This window comes from Oryctolagus cuniculus, chromosome 17 (assembly GCF_964237555.1).
Source record: "Oryctolagus cuniculus chromosome 17, mOryCun1.1, whole genome shotgun sequence".
Lineage (NCBI taxonomy): Eukaryota > Metazoa > Chordata > Mammalia > Lagomorpha > Leporidae > Oryctolagus > Oryctolagus cuniculus.
The window spans coordinates 34,609,444-34,629,215 of record NC_091448.1 but is presented as its reverse complement, the minus strand read 5'-3'; the positions used below and the strand labels follow the sequence as shown (position 1 = coordinate 34,629,215).

General features: G+C 45.2%; 1 protein-coding gene across 10 annotated transcripts in view; it reads right to left on the bottom strand.

The window, feature by feature from the left end:
- Nucleotides 1–6,948: 6,948 nt before the first annotated feature.
- Nucleotides 6,949–19,772, bottom strand: part of GDPD1 (glycerophosphodiester phosphodiesterase domain containing 1) — a 57,080-nt gene continuing 44,256 nt past the window's right edge. For 2 of the 10 annotated variants that reach the window (XR_011383547.1, XR_011383540.1), the window contains 4 exons: nucleotides 19,019–19,070; nucleotides 18,425–18,656; nucleotides 17,929–18,110; nucleotides 6,949–7,323 (listed from right to left, as the gene is read on the bottom strand). Coding sequence is in view for 2 of the 10 variants with exons in the window: in XM_070060989.1 (XP_069917090.1) it covers nucleotides 18,534–18,656; nucleotides 19,019–19,070 (175 nt within the window). In the remaining 8 variants the exon portion in view is untranslated. Of the gene's footprint in view, nucleotides 7,324–17,366; nucleotides 18,657–19,018; nucleotides 19,071–19,772 lie in introns of those variants that run through there. The other 8 variants (XR_011383544.1, XR_011383546.1, XR_011383542.1 and 5 more) reach the window with 8 other exon arrangements.

Genomic DNA, 19,772 nt, shown 5'->3' with positions numbered 1-19,772 from the left:
GACTAGTCCATGTGACAAAGCTTCACTAGAATAACCTTGAGTTTACTTATACTTTTCACTAAGAATCCCTTCTGCTGGAGGGGGCCAGTTTACAATGAGAAGTGACAGAGTGGCTTTGCTTAAAAACTTCCCCAGGGCCAGTTACTTTACTTCCAAAACAAAACCATTTCAAAAGTAAAGAATTAAGAGGTGTGAAAGAGATCTGTGGAAACCAGGTCAGGAAAGCTAACACCTTCTCTTATGAAAAGAGCACAAAGCAATTTGCAAGGCTCAGTTAAGGTATCAGAGGAATGGGTCTTTCAAATGGGTCTCAGAATTGCCCCAAACAGGAAACAAAAGTACTTCTCTTGTTTCCCAGGGCAGGGACAAACCAACCGGCCTTGCTTAGGGCTTGGATGGAATAAAAGGATCCTGGCCAATACGCATTCAAGATTCATGTAACATCTGCACAACACAGCTGTTGTACTGTCTCAGAGAACTTCCTGAGATGCTTAGGAGTCGATTTTTCATGCATAACACTGAAATCCACAGATTTCTGCCTTTACTGCCTCAGTAGGAGTTGCTATAATTTGTGCCACTCCACTCTGAAAAGGTGCAATTCAAAAACGTCCAAGTGATGGAAACAGTGTAAAGAACCATCAGTAAGCTATGCTAGAAATAAAAGCGTGAGGAAGTAGAACCTTCCCGGCCTTCTCCTGGTGGCCAGTGACCCACATTCTTCAAGTCGACAGCTAGAACCCAGGGTGAAAACTTGAGAAACAGATCCACCAGCGCAAAGCTAATTCAATCATTTATATGAGGATTAAATCTCATCACCAGCTCCTAATTAACTGAACTAACCAATCCTTTACATCCGGCATTATCAAACTATGACTCATGGGCCAGATCCAACCTGTTTTGTAAGAATGGATCTTTTACAGGGCTGACACTGTGGCATAGTGGGCTAAGACTCCGCCTGTGATGCCAGCATCCCATATGGGCGTCAGTTCGAGTCCCAGCTGCTCCACTTCTGATCCAGCTCTCTTCTGATGGTTTGAGAAAGCAGTTGAAGATGGCCCAAGTCTTTGGGCCCCTGCACCTGCGTGGGAGACCAAGAAGAAACTCCTGGCTCCTGGCTTCGGATTGGCACAGCTCCAGCTGTTGTGGCCATCTGGGGAGTGAACCAGCGATGGAACACCTTTCTCTCTCTCTCTGCCTCTGCCTCTCTGTAACTCTGCCTTTCAAATAAATAAATCTTTTTTTAGAAAAAAAACTATATAAAATGCAACACTCAGGGCTTATAAATTTTTATAGAATATAGCCCTGCTTACCTCTTTCAGTAAGATCTGTGGTTGCTCTTATGCTACAATGTCAGTAGTTGCAACAGAGATCCTGTACCTTACAAAACATAAAAGATTTGCTATCCTGGGGCAGGTACTTGGCACAGTGGTTAAGACACCTTTAGGATGTTTTTGTTCCACAGGAGTGCCTGTGTTCTAATCCTATTCAGCTTCCTGGAACTGCTTGATTCCTGAAGGTCTATAAAATGCATCTGGACAATTCAATGTAAATTTCAACAGACAAGTCTCATCCCTGACCTATAAGCAGAACTAGTATCTTGGGATGAACTAAACACCAGGGTAAGGCACCAGATGTTGTTGTTCATGTGGAATGCAAGTGCCTAGTTGGTCACAGAGTTCACCCAAACACCTGATGCTGTAGCCGGAGATGTTCAAATGACAAACCAGGGTAAGTTGAAAGCTTCAGATGTGGGCAGCCTTACCCAAGACAGACAGAACAAGACTTCCTATCAGAAAGACTCTTAACTCTCATAATAGTTCCTTGCTTATGCTTACCTCTGTCATTTAGCAGGATGATGCTGTAATTAGAATTTCGCTATCAGTAGTTTCTTTGGGTAACTTGACTGTGTGTGGAACCTGTGGTTTCAAATGTAGATCTTCACAGGAACATAGAGAATCTTCAATCAACCCACGGACTAATAACTTTGGTCACATCCTGCATGCAACTATGCAAAATCATACTAATGTCGAATGGTCTCTCTTTGGCTAAAATGACAAATGCTCAGAGAAACGCGTGAGCATGGGGATACCATAACCTATGAATGACATGTTGAGTCAAGAAACCCAAAATGGTGGTGACTGAGAATAGCACTGATGGCCTGAGCAAAAGGGTAGAATTGTTCGATGCAATTGCAAAAGGCAACAGACCAGGTTAAAAGTCAGAATGGAGTCACATCACCAGGCTGACACTAACATCTGACCATTGGGGAAATCAGAACTAGAGATACCAGCCAGCAATCCCAAACAGGCCAGCTTTGATTGGCATGCCAGTGATGTTCCCTGTGCTTTCCTCCCTACACAAATGAGTTAACCTGAAGTAACCAGATGCTAACAGGTGAGTTACTTTTCTATAATTCTGTCTCCTTGTCCCCAAAGTGACTTGAAAATGACCAATCCTCTTTCTGTTTCTTTTGTTTCTGGTTTCTTTAGCCTTGCTCTAGCTATAAAATCAACCTCTTCTGCTCAGCCTATTTTATGGAATGAAGTATTACCCAATTTCTACAATCAAAAATAAATACAATTAAGATATTTAAAGTTAAAAAAAAAGGTTTTTTTGGCATGTCACTGCAACATTCAGAGGAAAGCTGAACTTATGTACCCATTGTGAACACAGCAGACAATGAGAAAAATGTGAGAAATCTATGCTCTATTGGAAAATACTTGCTTTAGTTTTATGACAAAAAAAAAGATCACCACTTTGGAGTTTTTAATACTATCATTTAAGATATTTTAAAGAGGGGCTGACGCTGTGGTATAGAGGGTGAGGCCTCCAGCTGTAGTGCTGGCATCCATGAGCTCCAGTGTGAGTCCCAGCTGCTCGCTTCCAGTCCAGCTCCCTGCTAACGCACCTGGGAAAGCAGTGGAGAATGGCCCAAGTGCTTAGGCCCCTGCACCCACATGGGAGACCAGGACGAAGCTTCCAGTTCCTGGCTTTGTTGTAGGCTGGGTTAGGGCCTAAATTAGTTTTCCAGGCTCTTGCCTTTTACTTAGAGAAGAATTGTAAATACAGGCCCAAACACAGCATGCAGTTTGATAAACTTTATTTACAAAGTGAGAAAAGGACAAAGGCCCATTACGGCTTCATTAGGGAGAATGGGAACAAAGAAAGGGAATTATCACATGGTGCTCTGCTTGTCCTGAGTCCTGGAGGAGATAAAGAGTTTCCATTCTTCCTAGCCTTTTATGCGCTTGGAAAAAACGGAAGTGTTTACCTGATACCACCCCTACATCCCAGGTAAGAGGAGGTACTTCCTGGGGAGGGGTCCCCTGATTGACAGGTAGAAGAAGAGGATAACACAAAGCAAAGAAGGTGTGGCATCCAGTTCATGAACTTAAAATTATCTAATTTTTAAAAAAATACATTTACTTATTTATTTGAAAGTCAGAGTTACACAGAGAGAGAAGGAAAAGGAGAGAGAGAGAGAGAGAGAGAGAGAGAGGTCTTCCATATGCTGGTTCACTTCCCCAGTTTGCCACAACGGCCAGAGCTGCACTGATTTGAAGCCAGGAGCTTCCTCGGGGTCTCCCACATGAGTGCAGGGGTCGTACTTGGGCCACCTTCTCCTGCTTTCCCAGGCCATAGCAGAGAGCTAGATCGGAAGTGGAGCAGCTGGAACTTGAACTGGTGCCCATATGGGATGCCAGCACTGCAGGCGGTAGCTTTACCCCCTATGCCACAGCGCCGGCCCCTCTATCCGACCTTTACCACATCAGCTTCAGCCTGGCCCAGCCCCAGCTGTTGTGAAGATTTGGGGACTGAACCAATGGATGGAAGATAGATCTCTCTCTCTCCTTCTCTCTCTCTATCTTAGCCTTTCAAATAAATAAATAAATCTTTAAAAAATAAAATCTTCTAATGAAGAGTTAAAATTGTATATGTGCGGGTATAAAAAGTTAAGCTTAAGGTTTAAACCTTCCTGGTGCGGCTGTGAAAATAAGACAGAGGTCACAATAGTTTCGTTTCCCTACTCTTGTGGCTATAATGATGTAAATGGGGCCAAGCTAGATAATTGCTGCCTCCTAGGTGCTATGTTCCCCGAGACCTTATGACCCTTTGTTCCCAGAGGAGCCACAAGACTTTGTGACCTTCCTCTGCTTGCTCAGGCATTACAGCCGCAAGATAAACCCCCCTGTGATAAACTCTCCTAGCAACAGCCAATTAGCAGGTAACAGAGAAATACCTAGAGTTTCTGGTGTCTTCTCAGGGCAGATAAGGTGATTGATAGCTACCTGAGACCCTGCAGTTCCGCATGTACACCCCAGCAGTCTGGACCCTGTGCATCGGCCAATTAATTCAAAAGGCATCAACCCCAAAGCCATCCAACCACCTTTAGTAGGTCCATTCCCACCACTGAATGCACTAATCAATTCTAAGAGATGTCCTTTAAATTTCATGCCAAATGAGATGATTTGCTGTGGTGTAAAATGTCTCCAAAAACCCTATAAAAACCCTGACCCTCAACTTCTTGGGGCTGCTCTGTTCTTGTATGATCAGGGAGCCCCAGCACGCTGGAAAAATTAATAAACCCTTTGCAAATTGCATGAGAGAGTGTCTCCTGGAGTTGTTCCTGGGCCGGTGGACGTTTCTCGACTCTAACACTAAATTTCATTACATAATTAGTCTCAAGACTATTAGAATCTGTTAAGACACTAAGGCACTGCAAGCCCAAAACCGATGAGACCAGGCGCAGATAATCTAAAGACGAGTGAAATGTGCATTGCCCAGCAAAGCCCCTCACCTGGGACATTCCAAACTGCTAAGAAAATCACTGTAAAGTTTACCAAGGAGGGCTGACACTGCAGCATACTGGACGTCACTTCAAGTCCCTGCTGCTTCCAGTTCCGGTCCAGTTCTCTGCTAATGTGCCTGGGAAAGCCGCAGCAGATGACCCAAGTGCTTGGGCCCCCGCACCCACGTGAGAGAACTCGGAAGAAGTTCCTTCTCCTGAGTTTGCCTTGGCCCAGCTCCAGCTGTTGTAGCCATTTGGCAAGTGAACCAGTGGATAGAAGACTCTCTCTCTCTCTTTCCCCACCTCTGCCTCTCTGTAATTCTGCCTTTCAAATAAATTAATAAATCTTTTTAAAAAGAGAGAGAGAGAAACTCTGCCTCCTGCCTGAGCGAGCAGATTCAAGTCTTACTTCAATCCTTCTGCCCTGTGTCTGGGCAGGCTGACCCCCAGCTCTCTTCACCCCCAGCTCTATCCCTCCTGAAATAAAGTATTTTCTTTTATTTTTTTTTTAAAGATTTTTTTATTTATGGCCGGCACCACGGCTCAATAGGCCTGCGGCGCAGGCATACCGGGTTCTAGTCCTGGTCGGGGCGCCGGATTCTGTCCTGGTTGCCCCCCTTCCAGGCCAGCTCTCTGCTGTGGCCCGGGAGTGCAGTGGAGGATGGCCCAAGTGCTTGGGCCCTGCACCCTCATGGGAGACCAGGAGAAGCACCTGGCTCCTGCCTTCGGATCAGCGCGGTACGCTGGCCGCAGCGCACCGGCCGCGGCGGCCATTGGAGGGTGAACCAACGGCAAAGGAAGACCTTTCTCTCTGTCTCTCTCTCTCACTGTCCACTCTGCCTGTCAAAAAAAAAAAAAAAGATTTATTTATTTATTTATTTGAGAGGTAGAGTTACAGACAGTGAGAGGGAGAGACAGAGAGAAAGGTCCTCTGTCCACTGGTTCATTCTCCAAATGGCCACAACAGCTGGAGCTGCGTTGATTCAAAGCCAGGAGCCAGGAACTTCCTCCAGGTCTCCCATGCAGGTGCAGGGGCCCAAGGACTTGGGCCATCCTCTACTGCTTTCCCAGGCCATAGCAGAGAGCTGGATGGGAAGAGGAGCAGCCAGGATGAGAACCGGCGCCCATATGGGATGCCGGCACTGCAGGCAGAGGGTTAACCTACTGCACCACAGAGCCAGCCCCAGTATTTTCTACTTTATCTGGCTACCCCCTCAGAACCCTAAAAATCCTAACACCTAACAAAGACTTAAATAGCCAGAACACCACTGGCTCTCAAAAACATCCAGCTGAGAACAAAACTTTCTTTTTGCTTAGCACCAAAAACAAAGAGAATACAGAGAATCAGATCTCCAGATTCTCTCCAAGTTGATACTAAATATCAACTTTTATTGTACGTGTGATTAGCTTTGCCTTCAGAAAGCATCCGTTTGCATGCTCACCCTGCAATCCATTTGCTGATCAATCTCAGGCCATACTTGGGACTCTCTGAGGCTCTGTCTCTTCATGCCTATCTCATAGGACTTCCTTAAGAATCAAGTAAGGTTATGTACGAGTCTATAAAAAATGCCTTATCTGTTATAATTCCTCTCCAATCCTTTGAGCATAGGGCCTGTGTCTTACTAAATTTCCAGGATAGTGCCTGGTACATACAAGGCACTTAAGGGGATAACTCACTATCTAAGTATCAATTCTAAGGTGGCTGTTTAACCTCCCAGTTAAGGTTTTGATTGGAGCATCCCCATCTCACATCAGAGGACCTGGGTTTGACCCTGAGCTCTGGCCCCTGACTTGAGCTCCCTGGGAGGAAGTGGTGAGGACTCAGCTCTGAGGGTTCCTGCCACCTGTGTGGAGACCTTGATTGACTTCCCAGCTTCGGCCTATCAGGGCCTAGCCAGTGGGCAGTGCAGGGAGTGAGCTGGAGGCCGGGCGCTGTCTGTCTGCTGCTCCCTTCTCTCTTTGCCTCTCAAACTAAAAACTACTGGTATAATTTGTGGATTCCTAAATATAAGACTATAAGATATGGCTGAATAAAAGATGGCAGTGACTGAATATAACAAGTTAGAAATTGTCCTTAGACCATTTAGCTCTTTTCTGATGGGTTTCCTATAAAAACAATCATATTGATTGTAGGGCCCAACCACAAAGTTTTGTCCACATTAGCCATTCCACATGTGTTTATTAAACTAAGGAAAATTAGATATGCACTTTGAGAAAAAAGTCACAGCAGGCTGCCGCTGGCGATGTCGATGATGGTGGTGCTAGCAGTGTCATCCCATCCTGTGCTTCAGTTTTCTCCACGGTCTGCAGTGAGCCAGGCACACCTCTTCACTCGGTTTCCTGTGAATAAGGGCACACACCTTGCAGGCAGCGCTCTGTGATACGCAACAACTCTTCTCGGTAAGAAGTGACAGATTCTGGTGGGGATCAAACACACACTGGCATCTCATTAAGTCACAGTTCTGAGCAATTAAACTAACCAGGCTGTCAAATGGCAAAGCTAGCAGGCAATCTTCCAAGCAGGGTAGGAGGCCCTGAGAAGAGAAACAGCATATATACATAAATGCTGAAGATTAAAAGTCCTCCAGGAGCTGGTGCTGTGGCACTATGGCATAGCTGGTAAAAGCCGTGGCTTGCAGTGCTGGCATCCCATTTGGGTGCCGTTTTGAGTCCCGGCTTCTCCACTTCCGATCCAGCTCTCTGCTATGGCCTGGGAAAGCAGTAGAAGATGGCCCAAGTCCTTGGGCCCCTGCACCCATGTGAAAGACCCAGAAGAAGTCCCTGGTTCCTGGCTTCAGACCAATTCAAATTCGGCTATTGTGGCAATTTGGGGAGAACCAGTAGATGTAAGACCTCTGTCTTTCTCTGCCTCTGCCTCTCTGTAACCCTGCCTTTCAAATAAATAAATAAATAAGAAGTCCTCCAAATTTTTGGTTTAAAACCACAAATTCATTTCCAAAGTCTCACTTCTTTTCTAACTTGCCTATTTATATGATTTTCCCTTATTATTTTTGGATTATTCATCTTTTCTTTATTTGCATGAACTCTGTATACAACAGTCACTTAGCATTTGTGCCACCGTGACCCTAATAAAGTCATCTTCCCTTCCTTTCTCTCCACATTTTTACCTTCATGAAGGTGTCATCCTTTCCCTCTTTTCACATTTTAGCTAACAAAAGCAAACTATTGGCCGGCGCAGCTCAATAGGCTAATCCTCCCCCTGTGGTGCCGGCACACCGGGTTCTAGTCCTGGTCGGGGCACTGGATTCTGTCCCGGTTGCTCCTCTTCCTGTCCAGCTCTCTGCTGTGGCCAGGGTGCAGTGGAGGATGGCCCCGGTCCTTGGGCCCTGTACCTGCATGGGAGACCAGGAGAAGCACCTGGCTCCTGGCTTTGGATCAGTGCGGTGCGCCAGCCGCAGCGGCCATTGGAGAGTGAACCAACGGCAAAGGAAGACCTTTCTCCTTTCTCTCTGTCTCTTTCTCTCACTGTCCACTCTGCCTGTCAAAAAAAAAAAAAAAAAAAAAAAAAAAAGCCAACTACTGGTGTTGTAAGCTGCCTGTGTCTGCCTGGTGAGCAATGATGTGTGCGTAGCAATCTCAGGAGCCTATGGAAATAAGAAGCCTGAGACAGCAGGCCTTCCGCTCAGCTCAGCGCCGCACCCCGAAGCTGCCACCTGCCGGAGGTCCCACAGGCTCATCGGAACAAAGCCTGACTATCGGTTGACTGGACTCTTTTTCTCTATCCTACCCCGGCAGCTACCTCTATCCCTTTAAAACCCTGTTGCTGGCTTGGAAAAGGTGCAGTTTGGATGCAGAGGTCACTCTTTCCCCAAACTGTGTGCTTCAGGAAATAAACCCTTTCCTCTGACATCTCCCGCGAACTGGCTATGCCAGGCGAGCAGCCAGGGCCTGATGGTTTGTCCGGTAACACTACAGATATTTTCCCAAGGGTTCTCGCTTTACTTAGAGTACTTTTGTACATACAGGATCTTTTAATTTTTATGTACCTCACTGAGATATAGTTCATAGACCATGTAATTCTAGTAGATTTCTTTTAAACTTTTTACTATTATTTATTTGAGAGGCAGACACACAGAGAGGCCGACACACAGAGAGACAGAGCTCCCATCCATTGGCTCCTTCCCAGATGCCTCCAATGGCTAGGGCTGGGCCGGAACCGGGCACCAGGAACTCCTGTGCAGTGAACTGTGTGAGTGGTGGGGGTCCGACTCCTGAGCCATCGCTGCTGCCTTACAGGATGCGCATTAACTGGAAGCTGGCATCAAGAACCAGGGCTAGATCCCAGGCACCTGGTGTGGGTGTGGGCATCCCAACCAGCAGGCTGACCTCCTGGCCAAATGCCTGCCTAGTCTTAAGAATTTTTCAGTGCACAGCTCACTGGCATTAAGTACGTTCACACTGTCGCGCAGCCATCACCACTATCCATCTCCAGAGCTGCAGGAAAAAGAAGAGGAGGCATTTTTTCACTAAACTCCAGGATAAACAGGAAGATACAAGTAAAGCTAAAACACCCAGCTGCTGAGTCAGCTATCGCCACCATCAATCTCCAGGACTCCATTCTTCTTCCCCAGCTGAAACCCTGTACCCAGTAAACCAAAATTTCCCATTCTGCCCCCTCCACCCTCGACTCACTCCACCTTCTACTTCATCTCTTTGACTTTGACTACCCTAGGTGTTTCGCAAAAGAATCACGCAGTAGCTGTCCTGTTTTGACTGGCTTAGTTCAGATAACATCCTCAAGATTTTAATTTTAATTTTTTAAAAATTTATTTGACAAGTAGAGTTATAGACAGTGAGAGAGAGAGAAAGAGAGAGAGAGAGAGAGAAAGGTCATCCTTCCGTTGGTTCATTCCCCAAATGGCCGCTACGGACGGCGCACTGCGCCAATCCGAAGCCAGGAGCCAAGTGCTTCCTCCTGGTCTCCCATGCAGGTGCAAGGCCCAAGCACTTGGGCCATCCTCCACTGTACTCCCGGGCCACAGCAGAGAGCTGGACTGGAAGAGGAGCAACTGGGACTAGAACCCAGAGTGCTGGCACTGCAGGCGGAGGATTAACCAAGTGAGCCACGGTGCCAGCCCCCATCCCCAAGATTTTAAAAAAATATTTTGTTAGTCTCTCTGTTGGGCTTTGAATAGTTCTTTCTTTCTTTTTTTTTTTTTAAATATGATTTATTTACTTGAAAGGCAAAGTGACAGGGTGCAGTGGAATAGGGAGGAAGAGATCCTTTCGTTGGTTCACTCCCCAAATGCCCACATATCCAAACATCCAGAACTGGGCCAGGCCAAAGCAAAGAGCCTGGAACCCCATCCAGGTCTCCCACATGGATGGCAGGGGTTCAAGCCTTGAGCCATCATCTCCTGCCTTCTCAGGTGTATTTACAGGAAACTGAATACGGAGCAAAGGAGCCAGGACTCGAATCAGCTCTCGGATAGGGGATGCAGGTGTCCAAAGTGGGGGTTTGACCCACTGAGCCTCAACACCTGCCCATATCCTCAAGATTTAGCCATAGTGCAGCTTTGTCAGAAGTTAAAGCCCCTTTTTAAGGTTGAGTAATACGCCATTCTACATATATCCCACATTTTGCTTATCCATTCATCTACCAGCAGACATTGAACTACTTGTCTGCCGGGTTTTAGCTGTTGTGAATAATGCTATTAGAAACACGGGTGTGCAAATGACTCTCAAGTCTGCTCTCAGTCTCTAGGCTACATGCCTGGAAGTGGAACTGCTGAATCATGGTGATTCTGGTTTTCAGTTTTTGAGGACTTTGCCCTCCTGTTTTTCACAACAGCTGCACCATTGTTCATTCCCAGCCACAGGGCACAAGGGCTCCAAGTTCTCTGTCACCTCTCCGACACTTGTTATTGAGGCCAGTGTTGTGGCACAGTGGGTTAAACTTGTGCCTGTGATGCTAGCATCCCATAAGGGCACCAGTTCAAGTCCTGGCCACTCCACTTCCGATCCTGCTCCTGCGGTTGTGTCTGGGAAAGTAGCAGAGGATGATCCAAGTGCTTGGGCCCCTGCTATCCATGTGGGAGACCCGGATGGAGTTCCTGGCTTCTGGATCCTCCTAGGCTTTTGTTTTCTTTTTTCTTTGCCTTTTTTTTTTTTTTAAAGATTTATTTATTTACTTGAGAGGCAGAGTTACAGGCAGAGAGAAGAGAGGGAAACACAGCAAGAGAGAGAGACAGAGACAAAGAGAGATCTCTTCCATCCACTGGTTCACTCCCCAAATGGCTGGGCCAGGCCAAAACCACAAGCACAGGCCCCTCCTCCCAGCTTTTGCCTGGCCCAGCCCTGGCCACTGTGGTATTCTGGGGAGTGAACCAGTGGATGGAAGATCTCTCTTTGTCTCTCCCTCTTTCTCTGTAACCACTTTTCAGGTAAATAGATAAATCTTAAAAAAAAAAAAAAAAAACTTGTTGCTTCCTATATTTTAAAAATAGTAGTATGAGGTGATTTTAATAATGTTTAAAAATATGTTGTTTAGGGCTGGCGCCATGGCTCACTAGGCTAATCCTCTGCCTTGCGGCGCTGGCACACCGGGTTCTAGTCCCAGTCAGGGCGCCAGATTCTGTCCCGGTTGCCCCTCTTCCAAGCCAGCTCTCTGCTATGGCCCAGGAGTGCAATGGAGGATGGCCCAAGTGCTTGGGCCCTGCACCCCATGGGAGACCAGGAGAAGCACCTGGCTCCTGCCATCGGATCAGCGTGGTACACCGGCCGCGGTGGCCATTGGAGAGTGCACCGATGGCAAAGGAAGACCTTTCTCTCTGTTTCTCTCACTGTCCACTCTGCCTGTCAATATATATATATATATGTTGTTTAGGAAAATTATTCCAAAAACTAATAAATTTAGAAAAAGAAAATGTGTAGGTTTTCTTCCTGGGAAAAAATGTTGTGATAGTTCTCAGCAGTTCCCACCTAGATCAACAGGTTTGTTCCAAGAGCGTCATCACCTTAACTCTTGAGAAGTTAAATTCAGATTGTGTTGAGTGAACCATGGGACCAGGTGTATCCTGTTACATCTTGCAAGATTGCTGAAAAATGTCTTATTTCAGAATCACATGACCTAAAAAATGCTGACTGCAGGCATGTACTCATCAAAAAGGGAAATGAATCCGCTGCAGAGGAAAAGGGGTTGGGAAGGAACCTGTGCAGAACTATATAGCTTATCTGAGCTTGTTTTTAAGCACTCAAGACTAAAGCCTCTTCATAGGTAAACTTTAACATTGACCTCAAAGATCACAGAAGACAGAAAAAATCAAATGCTTGTAGTTTTTAAAAGTCACAAATCTTTCTTTCTTAAAATGGTGGAAATGGTTAAAATGTGGGAAAAAGAAACAACTTTCTAGACTTGTATTAAATATTACTAAACATTAGGGGCCAGCACTGTGGTGCAGCGGGTTAGAGCCCTGGCCTGAAGTGCCGGCATCCCATATGGGTGCTGGTTCTAGTCCTGGCTGCTCCTCTTCTGATCTGGCTCTCTGCTTTGGCCTGGGAAGGCAGGTGAGGATGACCCCGGTCCTTGGGCCCCTGCACCCACATGGGAGACCCGGAAAAAGCTTCTGGCTCCTGGCTGCGGATTGGCGCAGCTCTAGCCATTGCGGCCATCTGGGGAGTGAACCAGTGGATGGAAGACCTCGCTCTCTGTCTCTACCTCTCTCTGTAACTCTTCCAAATAAATAAAATAAAAATCTTTAAAAAATTACTAAACATTAAACCTGAATATGTTCAATTCAAAACCTTACTTGGAAGAGGAAATAAAACGACACCCGAGCTGTTGCTGTGCTTAGACACAGTTCAAGTACCGCCCGGGGGCACACGTGGTGTGAACTTGGTCCTCAGTGTCGCAATGGTTAACAGGGTGTGGCACGTTTCAAAGGTTGGGTCTACTGCGAAGCCATTATGTCACTGGGGTGCTGCCCTCAGAGGGAATTGCTATAGTTATTTCTCCAGTGAAGATCATTATAAAATAACACGTGGCCACCTCCTGTCTTCCTCTCTTGCCTCTTCTCACCATGGTATGATACAGCCAGGGGGGCCTCATGAGAGCTGGCACCGTGTGCTTAAACTGTGAGCTCAGTGAACTTCTTTCCTTTCCAAGTACCCAGCCTCAAGCATTTTGTTACCATGACATAAAAACTCACTAATGCAGCTGTTGAAAAGCTAAACTGAGGCACAAGAAACATTTAGAGTTTATTTGGGGAAACAATGATTCATGACTCAAGCAGCTCCAACTCAGAAATGAGCTGGGAGCTCATAGAAGGCAAGGAAGAGAAGGGTGGCTTTTACAAGAGGGGCACAGAAATAAAGCACAAGAAAGATTTGCTTTGTTGAAATTCTGCAGTTGCCTTACTCCCTCTGTCCCATCGGGAAGTCCCTACTTACATATAAATATAAATATAAATGTGTTGGCTTTTTCTGATTCCTTGAGTTAAAACTGCTTTTCTTTAATGTGGACGTTTACAAGAAATGATTCAAGGCAAATCTCACTATGTCTGTGAACCCAGGTGGCATTCACAGATGAAGCCTAATTGCTGTTGTTTGTTTTTCTTATTTGAGACAGACAGAATCAGAGAGAGAATGAGAGAGGCAGGCAGAGAGCTTCCATCTGCTGGCTCACTCACCAAATACCCACAACAGCTAGGGCTGGGCTGGGTCAAACCCATGAGGCCGAAACTCAACCCTGGTGGCAGGGGCCCAGGTACTTCAGCCTTCACCTCCGCCTCCCAGGGTGCACATTAGCAGGAAGCTGGGATTGCAAGTGGAACTGTGACTAACCCAGGCACTCTACTATGGAATGCCAGTGTCCCAAGAGGTGTCTTAACTGCTGCCCCAAATGCCTATCCCAAGGCCTATTAGCCTACGTTATCAGAATTAATTCTATTCCTTTTACCATACTCTTCCCATGATCACATTTGAGAAACTCAATAGCAAAAGTTATGGAAAGGGGGTCGGCGCCGTGCGCAGTAGGTTAATCTTCCACCTGCGGTGCCAGCATCCCACATGGGCGCTGGTTCTAGTCCCAGCTGCTCCTCTTCCCATTCAGCTCTCTGCTATGGCCTAGGAAAGCAGTAGAAGATGGCACAAGTCTTTGGGCCCCTGTACCCGCGTGGGAGACCTGGAGGAAGTTCCTGGCTCCTGGCTTTGGATGGGCACAGCTCCAGCCATTGCAGCTATTTGGGGAGTGAACCAGCAGACAGAAGACCTTTCTCTCTGTCTCTCCCTCTCACTATCTGTAACTCTACCTCTCAAATAAATAAAATTCTTTAAAAAAAAAAAAAAAGTTGTGGAAAAAAGAGGGATGGCATTGTGGCATAGTAAGCTAAGCCTCCACCTGCAATGCCAGCATCCCATATGTGCACCTGTTCGAGTCCTGGCGGCTCCACTTGCGATCCAGCTCCCTGCCAATGGCCTGGGAAAGCAGAGGAGGATGGCCCAAGTTCTTTAGCCCCTTCTACCAACCTGGGTGACCCAGATGAAGCATGAAGCTCCTGGTTCCTGGCTTTAGTCTGGCCCAGCCCTGACTGTGCAGCCATTTGGGGTTTTGTAGCAGATGGAAGACCTCTCTCTCTCTGAAACTCTTTCAAATAAATCTTAAAGAAAAAAAAAAAAAACAGTTATGGAAAAAGAACCAGCCTGTGAACAGCAGTGTTGTATGGTGAAAAAACTTTGAAAATGGTCTCTGAAGACTTAGGTTTGTAAACTAAGTTTGTTGGAGCCAGCACTGTGGCACAGTGGGTTAAGCCAGAATCCCCATATGAATGCTAGTTTGCATCCCAGCTGTTCCACTTCTAATCCAGCTCTCTGCTAATGTCCTTGGGAAGACAGTGGGAGGGGGCACAAGTGCTTGGGCCCTTGCTACCCATGTGGGAGACCCGGAGGAAGTTCCTGGCTTTGGCTTGACCTAGCCCGGGCCATTGCAGCCAATTGGGAAATGAACCAGCAGGTGGAAGATCTCTGTTCTTCTCTCTATATATAACTCTGCCTTTCAAATAAATGTTTTTTTAAAAAAAGAAAAGAAAGAAGGGAAACCAGGTTTTCATTTTATTTGAAAGGCAGAGAAGAAACAGAGATATTTTCCAACTGCTGTTTCACTCTCCAAATGTCCACAACACCAGGTCTGAGCTAGGATCAAGTCAGGACCCAGGAGTTCCAACTGAGTCTCACACAGGAGTGGCAGGAACCCAAGTACTTGGGTGATCATCCACTGCCTACCAGGCACATCAGCAGGAAGCTGGATCTGAAGGGTGAAGAAGCCAGGACTTGAACCAGGCACTCTGATACGCGATGTGGGTGTCCCAAGTGGCAGCTTAGCACCCTGCCTTGAAACACCTCCCTTGAAACTTTTTACACCCCTTTACCCATTCTCAGTCTATCTCCCATCTCCAAAGTTACAACACTCTTTTCTGTTACAATTATGAGCTCTGCTTCCAAAAGCCCATCTCTCCAGTTATATTCTATTCCCCTCCCTATCTTTGTACTCATCAATCTCTTCCTACCTTAGGGCCTTTGCAAAAGCTTTCTCATCTGTAATAAGAAATTCTGCAGGGGCTGGCATTGTTGGCATAGTGGGTTAAGTCACTGCCTGCAATGCTGGCATCCTATATGGGTGCTGGTTCTAGTCCCAACTGTTCCATTTCCCACCCATCACCCTGCTAATGTTCCTGGTAAAGCAGCAGATGGCCCAATTCCTTGGGCCCCTGCACCTATGAGGGAGACTCAGAAAAAGCTCCTAGCACATGGTTTCAGTCTGGCCCAGCCCTGGCCATCTTGGTCATTTGAGAAGTGAACCAGTGGATGGAAGATCTCTGTCTCTCCCCCTCTCTGTGTAACTCTGCCTTTCAAATAAATCTTTAAAAAGAAAAATAAGAGATTCTGCAACATGCCACTACATGGATGAACCCTGAAGACATTACGCTAAGTGAGACAGTCACATTACAGGGCAAATCCTGTACTTATTGCATTTATTGTTCACTTACATGAATATCTAAAATAGTTAGGGGTGGGCATTTGACATAGTGGTTGGATGCTGCTTGATCTGCCCAAATTCCACATCAGAGAGCCTGAGTTTGAATCCTGGCTCCACTCCCAGTTTCCCATTAATGTGCACCTTGGGAGGCAGCAGAGAATGGCCCAAATAGTTGAGTCCCTGTTACCCACAGGAGATCTGGACTGAATTCTGGGCTCCCAGTTTCAGCCTGACCCAGCCCCTACTGTTGTAGACATTTGGGGGAGAGAACCAGTGGAAGGAAGATCTCATCTTTCTCTGTCTCTCTGCCTTTCTGAATCGCTTACCAGCTTCAGTCCATTGTTACACATGTGGGATGAACTGGTATGCTAGACTAGACCCGTAGCTATGTCTATCAAATATAATGCCAGCATTCGTACCAGCAGAAGGGTCGAATCACTGTAAAACATGGAACACCTGTGAAGGGGAGCTGCTGTTGGAAGGCTGTTCAGCCAAGTCCTCTGGCCTACACAGGGAGCAGGCAGACACAGGCCTGATTAGGCCCCTGGAACCACAGTGGATCACAGCCGGAGGAATGAGTAGTGACCTGGTGGTCTGCATCTTCTCCTTCTCCCAGCTTTAGCCTTTGGTCTCAGCAATCAGCTGACACACCACTTCTTACGGCTGGTAACATCTATGTCACAATGAAAGGATACTAAACCTCTTTTAAAACGTGACACACCAACAGAAAAGCAGTATTCAGATGTTACCTGGTAACTGAGGTCAATTCCCTTATTATAGATGATGTGCTTTTATTAAGAGAATTAAAATCACCTAGAAAATTTAAAACATCATTTTTTTCTTTCCTTTTTTTTTTTTTTTTTTTTTTTTTTTGACAGGCAGAGTTAGACAGTGAGAGAGAGAGACAGAGACAAAGGTCTTCCTTTTTCCGTTGGTTCACCACCCAATGGCCGCTGCAGCCGGTGCGCTGCGCCGATCTGAAGCCAGGAGCCAGGTGCTTCCTCCTGGTCCCCCTTACATGTTCAGGGCCCAAGGACCTGGGCCATCCTCCACTGCACTCCCGGGCCACAGCAGAGAGCTGGACTGGAAGAGGAGCAACCAGGATAGAATCCGGCGCCCCGACCGGGACTAGAACCCGGGATGCCGGCACCACAGGCGGAGGATTAGCCTAGTGAGCAGCAGTGCCAGCCTAAACACCATTTTCTAAACATCTTTACCGTTTTGGGTACCTTGCCCTCTATTAGTTGACACAAAGTATGTGCTTGTCCTGGGATATGACCTGCTATGAACTGTAACAAAGCAAAAGTTAGAGAAAAAAACAGGATTACATAATAAGACAATTTACGTGATCCCTAGCCACTGTAAGTTATCAGTGAAAGTGCACATGAATGAGAGATTGCCTGCCCAAATTGTTTTTTCAAGTGCCAAGGAGCAACTTCCCTACCATAAAACTATTTCCATATTTTATCTTGAGAGAAATCTCGTGTGCATTTACTCATGCCAACAATGTACCATCTCATTAAATTACGTAAAAATCCATAAAAATATATCAGAATAGAGAGACTTATAACTATTAAAAAAAACTTTTGTTCTTTGAAAACTTTATTTTCATTTAAACAACAAAGCAAATAATATTTACATCATCCAGGACAGATGGGAGACTATGGTCGTCTTTTATAACTGTATAGCTGGCAAACTCCAAAAGAGAGCTGTAACCTAGGTACGAGACACTTATTACTCCAGATTACATTTACTTCCCAGTCCGAGATCACAGGAATTAGTCAAAAAGATTAAGACAGATTTACACCAAGTCACATCAGAAAGGCTGGGAAAGTGATGTCTAAACTTTGGGAAATTCTGTTTCTACTTAATACTCTGAGGAATGAATTCTTAAGGATCAGAAACAGGTGGTTCAAACCATAAGGATTAGAAATAATGATATGTATGTTTACATCAATTTAACACAATTACTAGGGTTCAAGATGGTATTTAAAGTCTAGATGTAGGCTCAGGCAGTTAATGCCAAAATTGGAAATCTTACACTTCTTTAGGGGAAACATAAAAATACGATGCTTTGTATCTTAGTTTACAATTGATAAGTACATTTTTAACATTAAAATAAAGACATGGTAGCATTGTTACACACCTGAAAAAGATTCCAAATAGAATGTTCCCATGACAACAGCAACTGAAAAATTTTATTCAGTCTACAGATTTTATTTCTGATCAAATAATGCTTTGTTATTTTGAGCCTGCCTCCTGTTAACAATGTATGACTGATTTCAAGCTTTTCTTCCACTGTATTTTTCCCCTTTAACTAAGATGTACCTAGAAATAATGAGACAATACAGAATCACTATAATGGCCTTCAATAATTTTTTTTTACTAAAGTAGTTGATCTTATTCCAGTGAAGGCTAATGCCAAATTTATCCAATAGTCTTTGATTTCAGAATTACTTGCAATAGAATATTGCATCATATACAGAAATCTTGATCAATAATCTTTTACTTACATCTCATAACCAGTTATCTTTCTAAACAATTTACAAATGTAAAATATGCAATATTATTTAAAATAAATATACAATATATAGTTTCTACATTCTCATACAGGCTTAAAAATGAGGTAATAAAAACTTAACTGATTAAAACCTTTTACCCATTCTGGAAATGTCTTAGGGAAATGATGGTGAAACATTTTTTCTTAGGTCTTTTCACATTTTCTTTGAATGCTTCTGAGTACCTCTCTCTCTATGTTGAAAAAGTATGTAAAAAATCCTTAAGCTTTGTTGGATAGTCTGTCATCACTCCAGTTGCTCCCAAATCAAAAGCTCTCTTGTACTCATGTTCTTCATTTAACACCCAAACATAAACCTGAAAATTAGAAGCATGAGAAGTATGAGAAGTTAAGAGAAAATTATTTTTATAACATTTATCCACTATAATCCCAGTACACATAGAAATAATCTTTTTAAAGCTGGCATTTTAAGAAATCATTAAATTATTTTTTAAAAATTCTACTTTGCTGACTAAATACACTGTCCCACCTCTGTGACTCAGGGAAACATCAATGCTTTATTGCTAATGCGAGGGCACAACTAAAGGTCCTCATTCGTCAATCAATAAGGCAGCATCATCAGAGTCTGGGGCCAGACTTGGCTAAAAGTGCCTGTCCTCTCACTGTGTTAAACCAGTGAGCGCTGCAATTTCCTAAATGCAGTTCTCCAGAAACTCACTTGAATGCCTCGGGCTGTGAGGTGGTCAAACAAAGCTTTCCTCATTAGTAAGCTGGAAGAGAAAAGCAGGGGAAAAAAAGACTTGAATTAGTCTTTAGTCCTAACTTAGTCAAGTTTGAGTTCAGTAATTCCTAATCTAATCCCAAGGTTTCAATAATACAAACAATAAACTTGGGTAATAGTGGCTGCCACGAATGGATGGATTTTCATGCTCCTTGTACTGCTGGCTGCTGGCTGGGGGCTTCCTAGAACCTCATTTCTACTGCGTGCTGCCACTGGATCCTCGGGAGACCTGTTCTTACTGCAACAGCTTAGTGGAGAAGAGGTGTCCCGGCTCTCACTGCTGGAGCCATAATGAGAGTGAAAAAGCTGGGAAATATGTGCTCCTTACTTTCCAAGTTAAAATAAGGCAACAAATTGGAGCCAAGTCCTACACACATAGTTCAGTTGCAGAATTGACTAGTTTTTTGTAAGCTCTCTTAGAAATTTCATGCACATTAATTATGACATCTTGTGCCTAGGAAGAAAGCATTTTTTAATTCTAAATAACTGACTTCCAGGCCGGCGCCGTGGCTCACTTGGTTAATCCTCCACCTGGAGGATATTAACTCCATATGGCCGCAGGGTTCTAGTCCTGGTTGCTCCTCTTCCAGTCCAGCTCTCTGCTGTGGTCTGGGAGGGCAGTGGAGGATGGCCCGAGCACTTGGGCCCCTGCATGGGAGACCAGGAAGAAGCACCTGGCTCCTGGCTTCGG